An 18,385-nucleotide genomic window follows, 5' to 3' on the forward strand; every position below is an offset into this window, starting at 1 on the left:
ACAGGAAATTCAACTTTGCATCTGTGATTTGGCCATGGGAATGCTGGTGGCTCTTGCATTACTTTCCATGCAGTTGGGGGAACTCTAATATTTTAAAATGCAGAAAACGCTTAAGTTCAGTTTAATGATACTGCTTAATAAAACATTAAGCAGATGTTTACCTGCTGTTAAGAATTTGTGCCTTGTAGCCTGGCCAGCATGCATATTTAAGGGGGAGGGGGATCATAGGAATGAGACCATATTGGTGGATAACTTCAAACAATTTGACAATACTTTTATAAAGCCATCAATAGAATTTTCTTTACTTTTTTTTTTTAAAAAAAGCATTTGATACTGATTATGCAGCCCATTCTGAAAGAGAAACACAAAGGCTTGCATCTTTAGATCTTTCGGTGAACTGAGAGCACACAGCATTAATAGCTGCTGCACAGCTGTAAATGAAAATTGACTCCAGATCTAACCCCTTATTTTCTGCCTCCCTTGGCACCCCAAAGAAACTCAAAATACTCACAGAGAATAAAAGGGGGACAAACTGGGCATTTGATATATGTGAAGGTGTCTCTGTGTGACTTCTACACCTTTGCCAAAGTATTCTGAAAACAATCAGCTTTGCAGAATGTGGTTAAGCTTCTGAATGGAAGCTGTAATGCTGGGATGGGTAACCTCAGGCCACAGGGGCTGAATGAGATGCCCCAGGCCTTTCCAGCTGCCCTTGAGCCTCTCTCCAGGCCACACGTCTTTGCCACATGACCCTTACTGGTCATGCTTTGACCCTCCTGACTATAATGCACCTTGACCTCTTGCTTGCCTAAATAGAGGACTGAGAGGGATGTGTAAATGTGCATAGAAAAAATGCCTCCTTTGCAAAGGTCACGTTAACATCCATTACTCCACACATTTTTTTTCTTCTGATCTGCCTACTGTGGAATGTGGCCAAGAAGGCAAAGAGGCCCTTAGGCTGGAAACGGGTTTGAGCCCTGTTGTAATGGGTCTCCATTCATGGAAGTCACAATGAGAATGGTGTCCACAGTGGCAACCAACCTTGATACCTTTGGTAAGATAGACTGAAGGAAGATCATACCTGAATGGAGATGTGTTTGATTAAGAAACTGCAAGAAGTAAAAAGGTACTCTCTTGAGTACTTTCATCAGGATAAAATAAATGCTGGTGTATCTGGAATGAAGGGCAACTGACAAACAATTGCAAAGTCTTTTGAGGTGCTACTCATTAGCTATCTAAATGGAAATGACATTTAGGTTCTGGGCAGGCAGGGATAAAGTGTTGCAAATATCATAAAAATTCATGCAGCTACATTAGGCATTTGAGAAAGCAGACTGGATGTCAAAAATGTTACCTGCTCATTATCGTCTTCATCACTGCTGAGTTTCAGATCATCTTCAAGCATTCTTTCAGGAGGGAAAAAAAGACAAAGAAAGAAAAAATTGCAAGGTTATTTAAAATGAACAATGTTTGAGCCTCTCTTGAAAATAACTAAGCAATCTCTGTGCTAAAAACCAAAGCACAGCTAGATTAGAGCTACTAAAATAATAAATCTGTGGAGCACATTCTACACGAATCTATTTATAGTATTCCATGCTATACCCATTGCATTTGTCTGTTGTTTTGGAGGGATAACCTTTGGAGGTCCTTACTCTGTATGTCCAAATTAAATGCACAATATTAAAAACAGTAAGTAGTTAGCAGTCTATGCAATGATAGATTTTGAAACATCTGTCACATCAGAGACCAAGCTTTCTTGCCACTTGAACACAGGTTCTGATCACATGATAACAACATCTTAAACCTCCACTAGATTAGTTAATTCAGGGTAATGATCCCTCTCCCATGTGAACCTGCTAAGACATTCAGGTTTTCCTTAAAGACCTTGCTCCAAGTGTCCTGGCTGTTAGAAGGACAGGGTCTTCTCAGTGGTGGAACCAAAATTTTGAAACATCCTCCCTAGGGCTGTACATGCACACCAAAATAGTGCAGTTCTGGAGATTGTTTGAGCCCCTGTGTTTTTGACTGCATTTTCAACTTAATGGGTTGGATTGCCAATCTGCCTGAAGGACCCTGTGTGAGAGGCAGGGAAAGAAATCTCTTAGGAGAGAAGCTGGGAGAAGAGAGGGATGCTCCCAGGTGCAAGGACACACCCTTTTGTGAATAGGAGAAAAGTTAAGATTTATCTGTGAGAGAGGATTCTGTACTTATTTATCTCTTCTATCTTTTCTCTGTTCTTTTATTCTTTTTCTTTTTATTATTTTTGTGTCATTACTTTGTATTTTATTGTAATGTGAAAAGTGTTAATAAAACTTTATCATGAAAATGTTGCCGATCTGCTAATCTTTGAATTTCCCCCCCTGGTTTTAAATAATACAGCCAGTAACCTTGTTGATTGCTGCATCAAAATGTGCTACATATTTTCATGTTAATTTTATTTTAAATGAAAGTAACATCACTAACAGGGACGCTGGTGGCGCTGTGGTCTAAACCACAGAGCCTGGGGCCTGCCAATCAGAAGGTTGGAGGTTCGAATCCCCACGACGGGGTGAGCTCCCATTGCTCGGTCCCTGCTCCTGCCCACCTAGCAGTTCGAAAGCACGTCGAAGTGCAATTAAATAAATAGGCACCACTCTGGTGGGAAGGTAAATGGCATTTCCATGTGCTGCTCTGGTTCACCAGAAGTGGCTTAGTCATGCTGGCCACATGACCCGGAAACTGTACGCCGGCTGCCTCAGCCAGTAAAGCGAGATGAGCGCCGCAACCCCAGAGTCGTCTGTGACTGGACTTAATGGTCAGGGATCCCTTTACCTTTACCTAACTTCACTAACAATAGAGGGAATTTATTTTCGCTTTACATTAAAACTGTAAAATAGTTTGTTCTCTTTTATGCTCTGTGAAAATACGTTTCTGTTCTTTATTTCAAGAAATGTTCGTTTACGTAACAATCACACAGAACAATGCAAAGCATTCCACAGGGACATTTACATTTAGTAAGTAACTCAGTAAACAAAACTGGACAAAAAATATGCTGATGACAAAAATGTTAGATGTGCAGCAAAGAATTAAGCACAGAAGCACCACTTTTTGATGTGCTGCTTATAAAAGGGTTAATAAAATGCTGTGAAGATCAAAACATACTTTTAACATATAGCAATCCATGACTGCCATTTTCAATGTCAACAAAGAATTCTGTGGCATGATCTCTCTTGGGCTACAGCCTACTATTTCTTTTCCATAAAGCAACCTGGAAGGTGGCTGCAAATATTTGAGGGTACAAATGAGCAAAATGGTCTGACAGCCACATAATAGGCAATTGCTTTCTGTTTTGAGAGAACCATTAAAGTTCAATTCAAGAAAAAATGCTACCATATTTCTTAATGAACTCGTTTTAACTCGGCAACTTTCCATCATGGTGTCCCTCTGAACTCTTTGTATGTAAAGTTCCTTGGATATTATTAGCACCCCAAATTTTAAATCTATCTGTTTACTTTTTAAAAGTGCAAGAATGCATGTTAACTGGTTTGTAAGTCATTCGTCTTTCCCTGACCTCTGTTGTCGGGTGGCTCAGCTGTTACGAAATATCTAGACCTGAAACTACTGATCATTAACCTCTTAATCAATGACAGATGCCTCTGTCAAGTGCAAACCCGTAAACGTGTGACCAAGATCACAGATCTTTCTTTCTACCTAAAACAAGAGACCCTCAGCAAATATTAATCTTTAGCAGTTTGGATTTGGGGTGACAAATGGGTGCTCGTTACTTGTTTATCTAGCTGCCATCTTTGTTTCTACAGTGGCATTAGTCGCCTGTGATGTTCATGACAACAGACCACAGAACCTCTATTTACCCTTGATTTTTATCAGCATAGTACATTACACTCTCTTCAAAGGGCAAAAATGCCTTTAAGATTCAGTTACAAAAATAGCAGCCTACTGATAAGGCTACATCACAATGATGACCACCATTAGCTCCAGCCTAAATCCTTCCTTTAAAACTTACATCTCTTTTCAATATGTAAAAACTCTGTCTTTTAGAAGGTTTTTTTTTTAAAAAAATAATAATGATCTGTTCTGTGTTATTAAAAAAAATTATAAGGAGAGAAGCATGAAAATGATTTTCTTTTAATCATTTTCTGAAGGATCTCTTTCTTTATTGAGCACATTTTCTTTATTCTCTTACATGTTAAACATCCTTACTTGACACACTGTGGTAGAAACAAACAGAGTGGATAAAGGAAACTGGAGATTAGACAAATGGAAAGAACAAAGGAAAAAAGAGGAAGAGATGATAAACTGAACACAATGACTAAATGAGACACAGCCATCTAAAGGGGCTGATGAAGAACTGTTCTTAAACACCACCATCCTACCAAGGGATGAGCAAATATGTCAGTTTTTGTTTCTCTCAGTTTTTCATTTTTCCAGGCTTTAGTTTTCCACATTCCCACATCGGCTTGTGGGTTATTGCTTTTTTTTAATGCCAGAGTGGCTTAACGGTAAATCCCTTCCCCCAGGGAACTCTGGGAATTGTAATTCTGGAAGGGGAATACAGGGTCTCTTAACAACTCTCAGCACCCTTAATATAAGACAGCTCCCATAATTTTTTGGTGGAAGCCATGATTGTTTCAAGTGGCACCATTTTGCTTTAAGTGCATGGTGTGAATGTGGCCTTAGGCACTCATGTGCAAGCAATTAGTGATTTCATTGGATAACCACCTTATCTTCTACTGCCTGTAACTTTGGTGTTTCCATTCTAATGGGCATTGGATACAAACAGTTAAGACAATGAATCTCAGCCACAAAATTTGAAGCCAAATTACTTCAGGAACATAGAACACAGGCAGCTGCCTTATATTGGTTCAGAGCATTGATCCATCTAACTCATTATTGTCTACACTGCCTGGCAGAAACCCTCAAGAATTTCAGACAAGGAGACTCTCCCAGATCTTCAATGCTGGGGATTTAACCTGGGACCTTCTGCATGCAACTCAGATGCTCTGTCACTGGGGATTGCCTTAGCAATCCCTGTGAAAACTAATTCTGAACATTATGGTAACAACTCTCAAGTGTCAATATACTGTACACCAGGCACGTCCAACTCCCAAGAGACTGCGATAAAAAAAACTGGCAGTAAACTACCTGTTGTCATTGGAGGGAGGAGGAGCGTGCGTGGGCTGGGTTGGTGGAAGGCAAGGATTGACCAGAGTTGTTGAGTTGTTTTTTTAAGGGAAATGCCATACATTGCTAACTTAAAAATCAATAGCAAACACACACCCACACCCCGAAATAGACAATCATCGTATCCACAATCATCTGCAGCAAACGCCAAACAACTACCTATGTGATGTGACAGAGGAACATAGAGAGGGGGGAAGGGGTAGAAACATTCCTTCCCTGGTGTCCCCCCTCCAGTGATGGATAAGGATGCTGCAATCAACCGCGATCTACCAGGATCACCCGGGGATCTATCTGTCGATTGCGGTTGACCGGTTGAACATGTCTGCTATATACTAACATCAAACTTCTTTTGTGAATGCCTTTTTTTATGCAGCCAAAACAGTAGCATTAACAGCTTCAGGAGAATCTTGAGGTTTGAAGGTACACAACAATGGGGTGGCCCTAAGTGGAGGATGGAACTCAACACAAAAGGACTGCGAATGCTCAACTGGTGAGTTCAGAATATTGACTCTTGGAAGGGTAGGAAAGGAACACTGAGTGGGATGGGGAATGGAATAGTGTGCTCTGAAAAAAGGTGGCAGCTAGCTAAAACACTGATTAGGAGCACTTCATTATGTGTTCGTATGTTTGGAGGGGTGCTTGTGTGTGTGCATAGACATGTACATATAATACACCTTCACAGGATAGTAAAAGACAATGATAGTGTGTGTCCCTCTCTGTGGGTAGACGTAGACACACACACACACAAATGGAGGCAGTGAAGCTAAATAAAAAGGGAAAACAGATTGCCTAAGAACGCGATCTCAAAGGATATTAGGAATTCACTTCATTTTCTATTCTTCTCTGACCTGACTTGCATTATTATTGAAAATACATATACTTGTTTGTCTTCTCATCCATAGCTAATACCCCATATCACTTTGGGGGGGGGGGGGAGCTTACAGAGGATATTTTGATCTCATTATTGGAGCAATGCCATTTACATCTGATAGTTAGCATATTCCTAGCCTGTTCCTTCCTGCCTTTCAGACTGGCAGGCATTAGGGCAGTCTATCAACATAATGCACAGTTTCTAAAATTCTCTTCATAACACTCTGAATTTACATGTTTAGAACATGCACGGGAAATTACTGGGGAAAGGGGGCTAGGAATGTGATGAGGGAGTGAAGTAAAGGAAGTGGTGGTACTGAAACCGGACAGGAGAAAGATAAAAGAAGGTTATGGCTGAAAACCTCCCCATCTCAAAATATTTTCCCAACCCACATGTGAAGTCTCACAGGCTTTTAATCTGTGAGTAATAATGAAGAGTTTGCCATTTCCCCATAAACATAGAAACCACTTCTGTTTGTCATAGGCATTTACTGAGAATGACAGGTGTATGTGTTGTTAAGATATACATATGTGTTTTGTGTGTGTGTGGACATCTACAAGTGGCAAACTACTCTTGCTACTTATGTGATTTTCACAGGTATTTTTCCATTGTAAGGCAGGTGGCTATTGTTCCCATTTTACAGATGAAAATCTGAGTGACTTATCGAAGGCCAGACAACAAGTTCCTAACAGAGATGGGAAATGAAGTTGTGAGTTCAACTCTCCATTCACTAAGCAATGCAGTCTTGGCCATCCTATAGATTCTACACCGGTTCACAGAATATCCTTGACAAAGGAGACCTGTACATGTTTACTTGAATCAAATCCCACTGTGCTTTCTATACAGTATTTAGGATTTTATCAAGAGGAGAACAAGCGTGATGTAGTTGATAATGTTTGGGATTCACATCAGTCTGACCTATCTCTGAAGGTTGCTGTGAGAATTTTTTTTAAAAAATAACCACCACCATGGATCGATTCCTGGGCTGTTTTGAGGGAAGGTGGAGTACAAATGCAACTCTCATGGCTGCAACATTTAATCAGTTAGATTAGCTGAGACACAGCCTTAATGTCTACTCAGAAATCCCATCGAGTCCAGTTGGGCTTATTCCCAGATTGCAATTTCAGAAAACAAAAACCCACTTTCAACCAACTAACAACATTCTCCTGATTAACTGGGTTGCAGTCCCCCCTCCTTTAAAAAAAAACAACCCATTGTGTTTAACACCAGTAAAAGTTGCGCACAGCAAACACCATCTTAAAAGAGGGTATTGGTCTGAAGACACATAAGGTGGTGAAGCTAAGCAGGTCTGGGGATGGTTGATGCTTGGAAGGGAGACCAGCTGTGAACCACATGGATGCTGCCTTGGTGGTGCTCAATGATGAAAGGAGTTTGGGATATCAGTACCCAAAGTTATCTCACATAGGAGGAAATGCCACTTCTAAGTGCTACAATGACACATGTTGCATCATTTAAAAACAAGGGAAGTATGCTTCTTGTTTTCAGAACTATTGCTTTCATGCAGGTTCATTCTGTTTTAGGGATTTGCAAACTTCCTTTTGTGAAGAGTGCTTCACAAAGCAGCTCGCAACATATACAAAATGCAAAGCCAAGCCCATATACAATAGGAAACCATTTAAAATATCCACTTTGTGGCAAGGCTTTATAAAGAGAGTTAGACAAATTCATGGAGGATACGGCTGTCAGTGGTTACTAAACCTGATGGCTAACTTCCAACTTGTACTGTTGGAGGCAGTATGTTTCAGAATACCAGAATACCAGCTGCTGTGAACAAGCGGCTGAGCAGAGTGTGCTTGTGCTCGTGTCCAGGTTGCAGACGTCCTACAGACACCTGGCTGGTCACTGTGAGACCAAGATGCTGAACCAGATGGGCCATAGGCCTGATCCAGCAGGCTCTCCCTATGTCCTTTTTAAGTGCTTACTAAACACTTAACAACGAATGCAGATAAATTTATCAACTAAAACATAATATGTCTCAACTAAAATTAATACGGTTCATGAACTTTGATTTATTTAATTGGGTAACAGCTCTGGTAGATGACGGCGGTTTTCACCTTTTTTGCATGATAAAGCATTGTTCAGAGGGAATTTAAGGTTTCCCAAAAATGGTAAAGTAGTAACTGATGGATTGCACAAATGTAAGGCTTGATTATAAAAGTATTTATCAGATGTGTTTGTATGCACGTTCATATTTTGTGGAAGAAACTCTCAAACAACTGATTTCTTAAGCAATTTTGTAATGCATTGGAGTTGGGGTTTTTTAGGCCGTTGCTGGGAACTCAAAACAAATGGCAGAGTAATCTTGAAGGAGAAAGAGGAGCCTTTGTTTTAAAACATTCCCTCTATAAATCTTGAAATTTGATATTCACTTGTTGGGCAAAATGTGCAAGTCATTTTTTAAACATTTCCTCTGAGATTTTGTAAGAGTTATAGTTTTTCTTTTTTCTTTTTTTTAAAAAAACTTTTTTAAAAACTCAGGAGAATAAAAAGAATTTACAAGCATCATTTAGCTTGCTATTCAACAATTATAACATATGCAACTGCATTTGATTAAACTTGTGTTTTACTTAATTTCCCCCTTTTGTTAATACTGTACTTTGTTCAGTTTGAGCTACCTTGCTGTTCTGAGGACAGCTCAGATCACCTCAATCCAGCAAGGACAATCTGTGCATGAAGACAGTATTCCATGCACCAATCCCATTCCTGGATTGGGTGCCTTACATAGAAACGTGTTTTGTGTGTATGGTCTCATTTATGCTGGACTACCCAGACAGCTCCTCTTGCTGCCTCAGGTCCTGCACAAGCAGCCCCCGGAGGTGACTGGAAAAGTCAGCTGTGATCACTAATTTGAAGACTGTGGCTTCATCATGTGGGCTGGGGCAAGTTTCTACCTCCAATGATCAGTTTTTCTGTCTGCAAAATGGAAATAAACAGTGCTCTGCTTCACAGGGTCTCTATGAGGATAGTTAAGATTAGAGAATAGTTTACAAATTAAGAACAAAGAACCTGAAATACTAACAAATATATTATGACATAAACTATAGTTATGCTATATGAAATGTGTTAGTCTTTATGATGCCACAAGATGGTTGTTGTTTTTTGCTGGAAGAGATTAACAAATCTCCCCCTCTGGAAAAGTTTTCATATTAATAATATTGTTTGCTGATATCATCATCATTGAGTAGTATCCAAATCTAGTCCTGTTCAGAGTAGATTCACTGAAGAAATGACTTAGGTCCATGGATTTAAGTGGATCTACTCTGAGTAGGACATATTAGAGACAACTTCTCTTAATGTATTAGTTGATTGACTCAGCTCTTGGTCAGGTCCATGAATTTCAGTGGATCTGCCACCCACAGAGTGACTTACGAAATGTAGATGTGTAAAGGCATGACATAAAATAGGAAAGAATGAAAGCAGTATTAAAACTAATTAATAATACCATGTATCTTATCATGGTAAGCTGCCTTGAGCATCATTTTGTAGCAAGGTTGGATAAGAATTAAATGAATAAACAATAAACTAAAAATTGAGATGTTATTACTACATCATAGGATTGATTTTAAAATGTAATATTGATACAGCACTTTTCATATGAAAATTCATCTGAAGGAAATGTGAATTTGGTCACTGGGTTTTTAAATTTGTATTTATTTGAACCTCTTACAGATAAAATACCTGAAGCTGTTAACCACATTCTGCACAGTGACAGATAAGTGCAGGCCCCCAGTGCAAGGAGAACATTTTGGGGTGACCGCCCTACCACCATGACAAACAGATTGGCAGAACTGAATCATGCAAGGGATATCTTTGGCAGCAGATAAGAGGTGCACAGGTCAAGTCTTGGCAAAATTTCAGCTTGCACTCCCGGAGCTAAAACTGATTGTATGAGGCAGGCTGAGCTACTTTTTAATGCTAACCAACAGTGTGATTGGATTGTATTAACTGTGCAATCCTATACATGTCTATTCAGAAGTAAGTTCCATTGAGTTCAATAGGTTTATTCCCAGGTGAGTAAAATACAGCATAATTAGTGTATTTATTTGGGTGTTGCTTATGCATATGATTGGTTGTTGTTTGGTTATGGCTTTGTTCGTTGAATATTACTGAATATTGTTGATGTTACTATATTTATTTGAGCCAATATCCCAAATGCAGTACATTCTCCCATGACACATGGTAACGGGAAGCTGTCCTATACAGTGGTACCTCAGGTTAAGAACTTAATTCGTCCAGGAGATCCGTTCTTAACCTGAAACTGTTCTTAATCTGAGGTACACTTTAGCTAATGGGGCCTCCCACCGCCGCACGATTTCTGTTCTCATCCTGAAGCAAAGTTCTTAACCCGAGGTACTATTTCTGGGTTAGCAGAGTCTGTAATCTGAAGCATCTGTAACCTGAAGCATCTGTTACCCGAGGTACCACTGTATCAGACTGCAACATTGCTTCACCTAAGCCAACACTACTTACTCTTATGGGTAGCAACCTCTCTGGGTTCTTGCTACCCTATACTTTTCAGTGGTGGCTGGGAATGCCAGCAGCCATCCAAGGTTTCAGACCAGGGTCTTTACAGCCCTATCTGGAGACACCAGGCATTCAGCCTAGGATCTTCTGCTTGAAAAGTTGTGTGTTTTGCCATCAGGTTTCTCTGCAGCTAAGTCAAAGCTTTGCTCTTGTGAGTAAACCTTCAGAAATAAGTGGGTCCACTCATGGGCAGGAAGCTGTTTAACTGACTTGCTCATTGCAGAGTGAGGCTTTTTCATTTGAAAGATGGAATCCGAGCAAAGTGATTCCAATGAAATTTCAGGAAATAGCAAAGGAGAAGATCCTATATCTGGGAGGCCCTGCTTGATGCCTCCCAACCCCATGGGACTCATCCACTCTCTTTTAAAGTTCTCTCCTCTCAGCAAACTGATGAGGTAGAGGGAGATCTTATGTTGCTAAGAAACACTCCATTTTGTGTTGTCACACTCAATCTGCCTTAGCACCATATCAGTAATTAGTGTAATTACAGCTACTGAGAAGAAAGTAACCCCTGTGGTTATCTATTAGGTAACTCACAATCAGAGAGTGCACTTCATTACTCATCTCTCCATATCATCTCCTAATTTCAAAAGGATTAAACGAAATGAATTCTTTTAGCAGGAGAATGTCTTTATCTCGATGGCCATTAATCTCCCCATGTAAAAAGCTCTTCCAGGCAACTCAAATACTAAGTTGTTACTAAGTGAACGGAAACCACAGCTCTTCTGATAGGTGTATCCCTTCCTTTCACAGAAGTAAAGATAAAGAGAGAGGTCAATCAACTGCGGTGTTCCAACAACAAAATGACCTTTGGAATTATGACATGCCATGGTAGCTTTTTTCAGGCATCTGTAATCTGTGTTGTGTAAACACATATAGGTGATGTAGGGACAAGCAAGCTAGCCCTGTCCCTGTCCCCCACCCCACTATGTTCATAAGGAATTGGAGGTTGACCTTTTGAAGCCAGGAACTTAATCTACTTGTGTAGATGTTGGTAGGTATGTTGAATGTTGATCATTTCAGAGGAATTTGGGGAACGGCCGAAAACTGAAAATATGTTAGTGAATGTTGAAATGTATCTAAAAGTGATAGCTAGCACTCAGTCACTCAATGGTGTATGTCCAAAAAAGGGGGAAGGATATACAACTAATTTTAGAAATTGACAAACTTTATATGGGAATGTAAATTTTCACTAACTTTTGAACATTTACTAACGTATAATAGTTGTTGAAACAGAAAACAATGGCATCCTACATGAGACTGTCTTTCATGGAAGACACACTTCGGATGATGCGAGAAATGGATGTTGCCAGAAATCAGTACCAAAGGATAAAAGGGGAGTAATTTCTCCATATGGCTTAACTCTACCATGTAATCCACAATACATGTTCACAGAGGAATTGGTACAGTCCTGCTATTCACAGTGGACTAATCTGATGTTCATAAACTTGCTTGTGGATTGGAGTGCAACTATCAGTCAGACTGCACCACTCTCCAGGTTTGTAAGATAGTTGCAGTCCCAAAAAACATGCCCAAAAATACGTCTCTTAAGGAACAAATGCATACATAATAGGTATTTTACGTTCAAATGCAAACAATTATTTTGCACATTCTTTCAGGAAGTCTGCAAAATTTGGCACAGAATAGACCTATGAAACTGGCATAAAATGGATTTAGGCTGATCTGTCCATAACTAGCTACATTGCCACATGTCATTATGATCAGGCTTTACAATAGTAGTGCTTTCATGGGAACATGGGAAGCAGCTTTATACTGAGTCAAACCACTGGTACTATATTTTCATTATACTGGTGGTCAGTGACTCTCCAGAGTTACAGATTAGTGTCTTTCCCAGCTCGAACTTAAATATGCTGGGGACTGAACCTGGGACATTCTGCATGCAATGCATATGTTCTGCCACTGAACTACAACCACTCCAAATCTCAGATCCAAACAACAACAAGAAGAAGATTCAGCTCCTCATGCTGCAAAATTTCCTGACAATATACCACAACTCCCTTTTCAAAATTACACTGATAATGTATTTCATATACTGACTTGCTCCAATGCTGTACCATGTTATGGCTTTAAGTCTGGGGTATGCAGGGCAAGATAGAGATCTTCAAGATAGGCTAAACACTATGGAAAGGCAGGGACAGCAGCAGATGGTGTGTCCACAGAACCCTGACAAGTTAGGTTGGGCAATGTCTGCAGGACGTAGACAGCCACCCAGAGCCCTCAGATGTCTGTAGAGGCCACCAAAGTCCAGCAAGGCCCTGACTTTGCAGGATCAGAAGCATCCCTTTAAAGGCTCATTTGTCCATTTAGAACCTTGCCCTTTTCTGGCCACCTGTGACCTTCCAGTAGGTCTGACTGTGGCATCTGGGGCCAAATGATAGCATGGAACAATTAAGCAAAAATGAGAACTTCCCCCCTAACCAACAATCTGTGAAGCTGAGTGTTATGCATGTACCTGATTCAGATGTTTAGGAACATGTATGTACATAACTGCTGAGACATATCTGGAGTTATATTAGGACTACTTGAATATACTTCAGACATTGAAAATAAACTCTGGTGTGTGTGTGTGTGTGTGAGAGAGAGAGAGAGAGAGGGGGGGGGTGCTCATTTGGTGGGGCAAGCCAACACGTTGTCTTTGATGAGGTGGGCTGGAAGATGATCCTGAGCAGGGATGTCACAAGAAATCAAATAGGGTTGCCTGAAAAACACTAGTGGCCCGCTGGGTATGCTCACTGAGCTGTGCAGTTTTTTGGATCCTAGCCTATGCTTATCCAAATGCAAATCCCACTGATTTTAATTATATTTCTCAGAAAGCAAATATAGTGCTGCTGCCTTAGAGTTTTGATTAGAGGGTTGCAATGATGCTATCTGCACACTTTCTAACTGCTTCACTAGGCGGCTGAAACCTGCCTTTTCTGACAGGTTTCTGATATTTATTTATTTTGAAATGAGAAAAACCAACAAGCACACAGAAGCACTCACCCTGTACCACAACCACACATACCTGCTACTCATCCTAGACTGCTACACAGCAGATAAGCCGCCCACTCACACTGCAACCACACAAACACACACCACACACATACCAACTGTGGTCACACACATATATACACTGAAATCACCCAAACAGGCCATACATCTCAGACTGCAATCATATGCACAGACCAAACACCCATTGCTCCACACAGCCCTTCAAAAGGAAAAGTGGTGATGGAAATGAACAATCTACACCTGAAATTATTACAATGATATGTATGTATAGGGGGACTGATCCAGATTGGGATTCTAGCATGGGGGGGGGGTCTAGGTGTCAGGGACTGGCTGACTGATGAAGAGTGGTAGGAGACGCCAGCCTGAGAACCCCCAGGGATGATGCAGAGGAAGAAGACATAGACCTAGGACAGTGGTGGTGGGACACTGAGGACCAGTCTGAGGAAGGGACAAGCTGGGAGGTGATAGAAGCAGGAGGTTTGAGTGAACATGGGGGTGGTACAGAAGAAGAAAGCCATTTCAGGACAGGGCTGAGCACCGAGGTCTCAGTGTGAGCGCAGACTCTGGGCAAATCTACACTGGTTGGATATAACATTAAAGATGCTTTTAAAAAATGTGACATCAGAGGATGCTGTAAAGCAGCGATCCATCGGCAATGGGAAATTGCATTGAGGGGTATATTACTTTTATCAGTGTGGATCCAGCCTCTGCCAGAGAGGAGCCAGATGCTGCCTCAGACAGCCCTTCTGCAGCTAGCTCCTCTCCACTGATACTCAGATCATGACGAGCCTTGCACATTTCTGAGCAATGGGCCAGAGTTTATGGCTGCTTGGGAGGAGTCCAGAGGGAGAGGGCTTGAGAGGGATGGAGGGGCCAAGTGCTACTCCCAGCAATGTCTTCAATTAGGGCAGGTTAGATGTTGTGTTTTCACTTTTGTGAACTAAAGCTGACTGCAATCTGCTTCTCAAGTCCTCTTCCTGACCTGTGGATGAATCTGCATTCTTGACAGTCCATTGACACTACGGGGGCTTTGACACTTTGCCTCCTGTTGTGGTCCTGGTCCAGGTTGCTAAGCATTAGAAAAGGAGAACCTAAGGTGATGTGTGACTGCCTTTCTGCAAATCAGGATGAAGAGTTATTGAGAACATTGGAAGCTGCCTTATAACAAATCAGGTCATTGGACTATCTAGGTCAGTAGTGCCCACAGTATAAGACTCTGCAGTGACTGCCAATAGCTCTCAAGAGTATGCTTTGGAAAGCCACTGCCACTTGCAGCAGAAAGTATTTGGATTGATGGACCAGTGGCCTGACCTTGGTTTAAGGCAGATTTATAATACATAACCTCGAACACCAACCTAGAATGTTACTATGCGACTGAGGCAAATGAAGCAAAGTATGTAGGTTGGTTACTTACAAGTCACAACAACGGGAGGACAGGCATCTGCATGCAAATTGCATCAGCAGTAACTGCCATCATTTAAATAGAAATGCAACCAACCTTAATGTGGCGGAGAGGACTGACTAACTGGCTTGTATACATTGTTCATCTGCTGTCCAGGTGATAACTGCTAATGGGTCATTTCAAGTCCTGCCCCCTGCTATCCCTTCCTAAGAATTATTGTCTTTAAACTGGACCTGGACTAGACAGTGCAACAGTAAGAGGATGCCTTTAAATAGAGGACTGATCTCTGAAAAGCCTTTCAAGCAGAGGGGTGTCCCCAGTGAAACAGGACACCTGGCACTCCTATAAAGGTATGAGTGCTGTTCATGGTGCAGTTAACCAGAGAGAATAAGGGGCAACTGCACATAAATCACAAGAGTATCCCTCTTAAAAAGAAAACACAAAAGATAAATGAAAACATATTTGTTTCAACTTCCACGTTTTGTGTTTGATTGAGATACTATTTTTTCCCCTTGGCAAGCTCTGTAAATGTAATATTGCTTGATAACCTGATTGAAAAATTTGATCCTATTGTTTTATAAGGGGCTCCAGCCTGTCTGAGCATATTTTACCCCTGAGTAACAGTACAAGGCTTGTATTTCCCTAGCAGTTCAAAACTTTTTGTTGTTGTTGATGTATTTGGCTGGAGCCCCAATCTTGAGCTGCCTGGAATCCAGGAGAATTTCCCCTCAGCATGGTGAATTGTGGCTGTGAAAGGAATTCACAGCCCCTTCTGTGTTAGTTATCCATGTTTCACGATATATTTAGCTCTTGCAGAAAGTTTGTTTACCCTGCAGTATTATAGCATATGAGGTTTATGTTGTTGTTTGTTAAAAAATATATATGCCACATTGGGCTTGGGGTTCAGAATGGCAAATTGCTTTTTTCCTATGTCTTTTCAAAGACTGTTTTCACCGACTTCTGAAGTTTGTTTTGTTGTCTAGCTAAATACTCGGTTACCTGCCTGGAGAACACCAATGATGGAGACACAGCGATAGCTAATTAGAGAGGAATTCTAATGAAAGAAAACGTGTGTGTGTGTGAGTGAGAGAGAGAGAGAGAGAGAGAGAGAGAGAGAGAGAGAAGAAAGTAAAAACCTTAATGCAATCTGTACCATATTTTCAAATAGTAACATAGGAAGGAAGAAATCTAACGCCCATCAAAACAGGCCAAAAAAAGCCCAACCAACCAGTTGAAAAATACTTAGTAATCAACTGTGGGGAACCTAAGATCAAAATCCATGTTAAAGATAGGAATGTAGGAAGCTTGTTTATACCCAGTTGACCATTGGTCCTTCTAACTCAGTACTGTCTACACTGACTGGCAGAGGCTCTCATGGTTTTAGAGAGCCTTTCCCAGCCCTCTCTGAAGATGCTAGGGATTGAACCTTGAATTTTCTGCATGCAAAGCAGATGCTGTATCTTGAGCCCTTCACTGTAAAGATAAGGGACCAAACTGCTGAGCTGAAGTGCCTCTCAAGCATTAACACCTGGACAGTAGTCTGAGCACTGCTTCTCCTCTGTGGACCACACCATGGAGCACACAGTCTCCTTCACACGCGTACAATGAGAACATGCAATGCTTATGCAAATCTAATGCCATGTCTCTCTGTCTGGTCCTTTGGATTCTCCATAAGGCATGCCCTTCCCAGGCTCCTCCCCCTCCGCAACCCAACTCTGAACCTGTATTTATTGCTTTTCCCTGTCTTGATCTATGATGATCCCACTTGCTTGCCCTGGATGTAGAAGTTGTGCAGGCCACATCCATCGATCAATCAATCCACTTTTGACCATGGGCCCAACCATTTTTATGTGGGTGTCAGCTGCCTTTGCTAGTTGCCAATACTGGTTCTCTTCTCCAACCATGAAAAGTAACAGCTATAGCAACACATTGTAAAATATTATTTTAACCAGGTTGGATCACCCTGCTCCTCTTTAACAATGATTTGGGGATCGTCTCCCCACTGTGGAAGAGTAGCAGCTGACACCATATGTGATAGGGGGAAGCTATGCCAGTTTCCTAAGCTTATGGAGGTAGTGAGTCTAGTGACAGGTGGAAACCGTCCCAGATATACTGTATCATCATTAACCAGCACATTCAATCTCTCTTGTCTCTAGGTAGGGTGGGAAAAAGCCACAGCACAACAATATTGAGCTGCTTGGACCAGTGATCTCAGTCAGCATAGATAGGCTCCTATTTTATCCTTGTTGAATGTCTTGGGAACACCTCAAAACCTTGGGGTCTTTGGGGTTTCCTCACTCCCATTCAGAACCCATAATCTCTTCAAAAAGACTCCAAAAAGGCACCATAAATAATGAACCCTCTCAGCCCTAACCCTAACCCTAACCCTAACCCAAATCCACATCTTGATATCTGCACCATCACTAACCATGTCTAGAATGAGATAGAAAATGGCCAAAATCCTGCTTCAGACCATTAAGCCAACACGTGCTTTGACCCACTTCACTCAGCTGAGGATAATCCAGAAAGGGAAACAAGTCACTCAGGTAATGTGCACCTCTGCCCTATGGGCACAGTCTTCCTTCTTTAAGCTTTGCTTCTTCATTACCTATAGTCCTCCTTAATATTCAGGGATAACCTTCACATCCTTAGGCAGGGTGTAGTCTGCAAGTGATCAAAGGTGTTAAATTAAAAGCAACTGCAAAGATTCAGAACTCTGAGCAATTTCCTTGGTAGCATTTCAATTTCCTCTGTTACCACAGCAAGGAAATATCTATGCGTCTTAGAATACCATGTGCACTTTATGACACTGTATCATTTCCACACCAAGTAAAAACAAACAAACAAACAAACAAACAAACCTCAGTCCCATCTCCAGAAGTAAATAAGTCATGTCATTGTGATTTGGCCCTATCTTGTTGCTCTTCCAACAAGTTCATGCAGATCACATTGGTTTCAAAGGGGGACTCTGGTTCGCTCTCCTGCTTGGGGCTACTGCAAAGCAAACAGGGGCTTCCCCTCTGCTTTGAGTCCACTTGTTCTTTGTTGTTTTTAATCGACCACCCATCAGGGCTGAATTGCCTTGTAACTGTCACCCACAAGTTCATTTGACAGAGATAGCTACTATTGTTAAGATGAGCCTTCACTTCAGCCCATTTAACTTCCCTGAATTTGACAGCTTCACAATAGCCACCTTCCATCCATAGAAAACTGTGATTTAGTAGAAAAGGGGATGTGGGACAATAGTCTGATCTGTCAGTCTCCTGTGAGTTTTCTAGGCATAAAGTTCTTCCACAATGCTACAGGGATGAAATACAATGGGAATTAAAGATGGCTATCAAAACACACACACACACACACACACACTTACATGT

At 41.2% G+C, this 18,385-nt stretch overlaps 1 protein-coding gene across 7 annotated transcripts in view; it reads right to left on the reverse strand.

Annotated features, from left to right (window-relative positions):
• Positions 1 to 18,385, reverse strand: part of AFF2 (ALF transcription elongation factor 2) — a 408,154-nt gene that overhangs the window by 112,142 nt on the left and 277,627 nt on the right. For all 7 annotated transcript variants that reach the window (XM_081897542.1, XM_081897541.1, XM_081897540.1 and 4 more), the window contains one exon: positions 1,355 to 1,406. In XM_081897542.1, the coding sequence (XP_081753668.1) occupies positions 1,355 to 1,406 (52 nt within the window). The remainder of the gene's footprint in view (positions 1 to 1,354; positions 1,407 to 18,385) is intronic.

The sequence above is a fragment of the Podarcis melisellensis genome (assembly GCF_964234715.1).
Source record: "Podarcis melisellensis genome assembly, chromosome: Z".
Taxonomy (NCBI): domain Eukaryota; kingdom Metazoa; phylum Chordata; class Lepidosauria; order Squamata; family Lacertidae; genus Podarcis; species Podarcis melisellensis.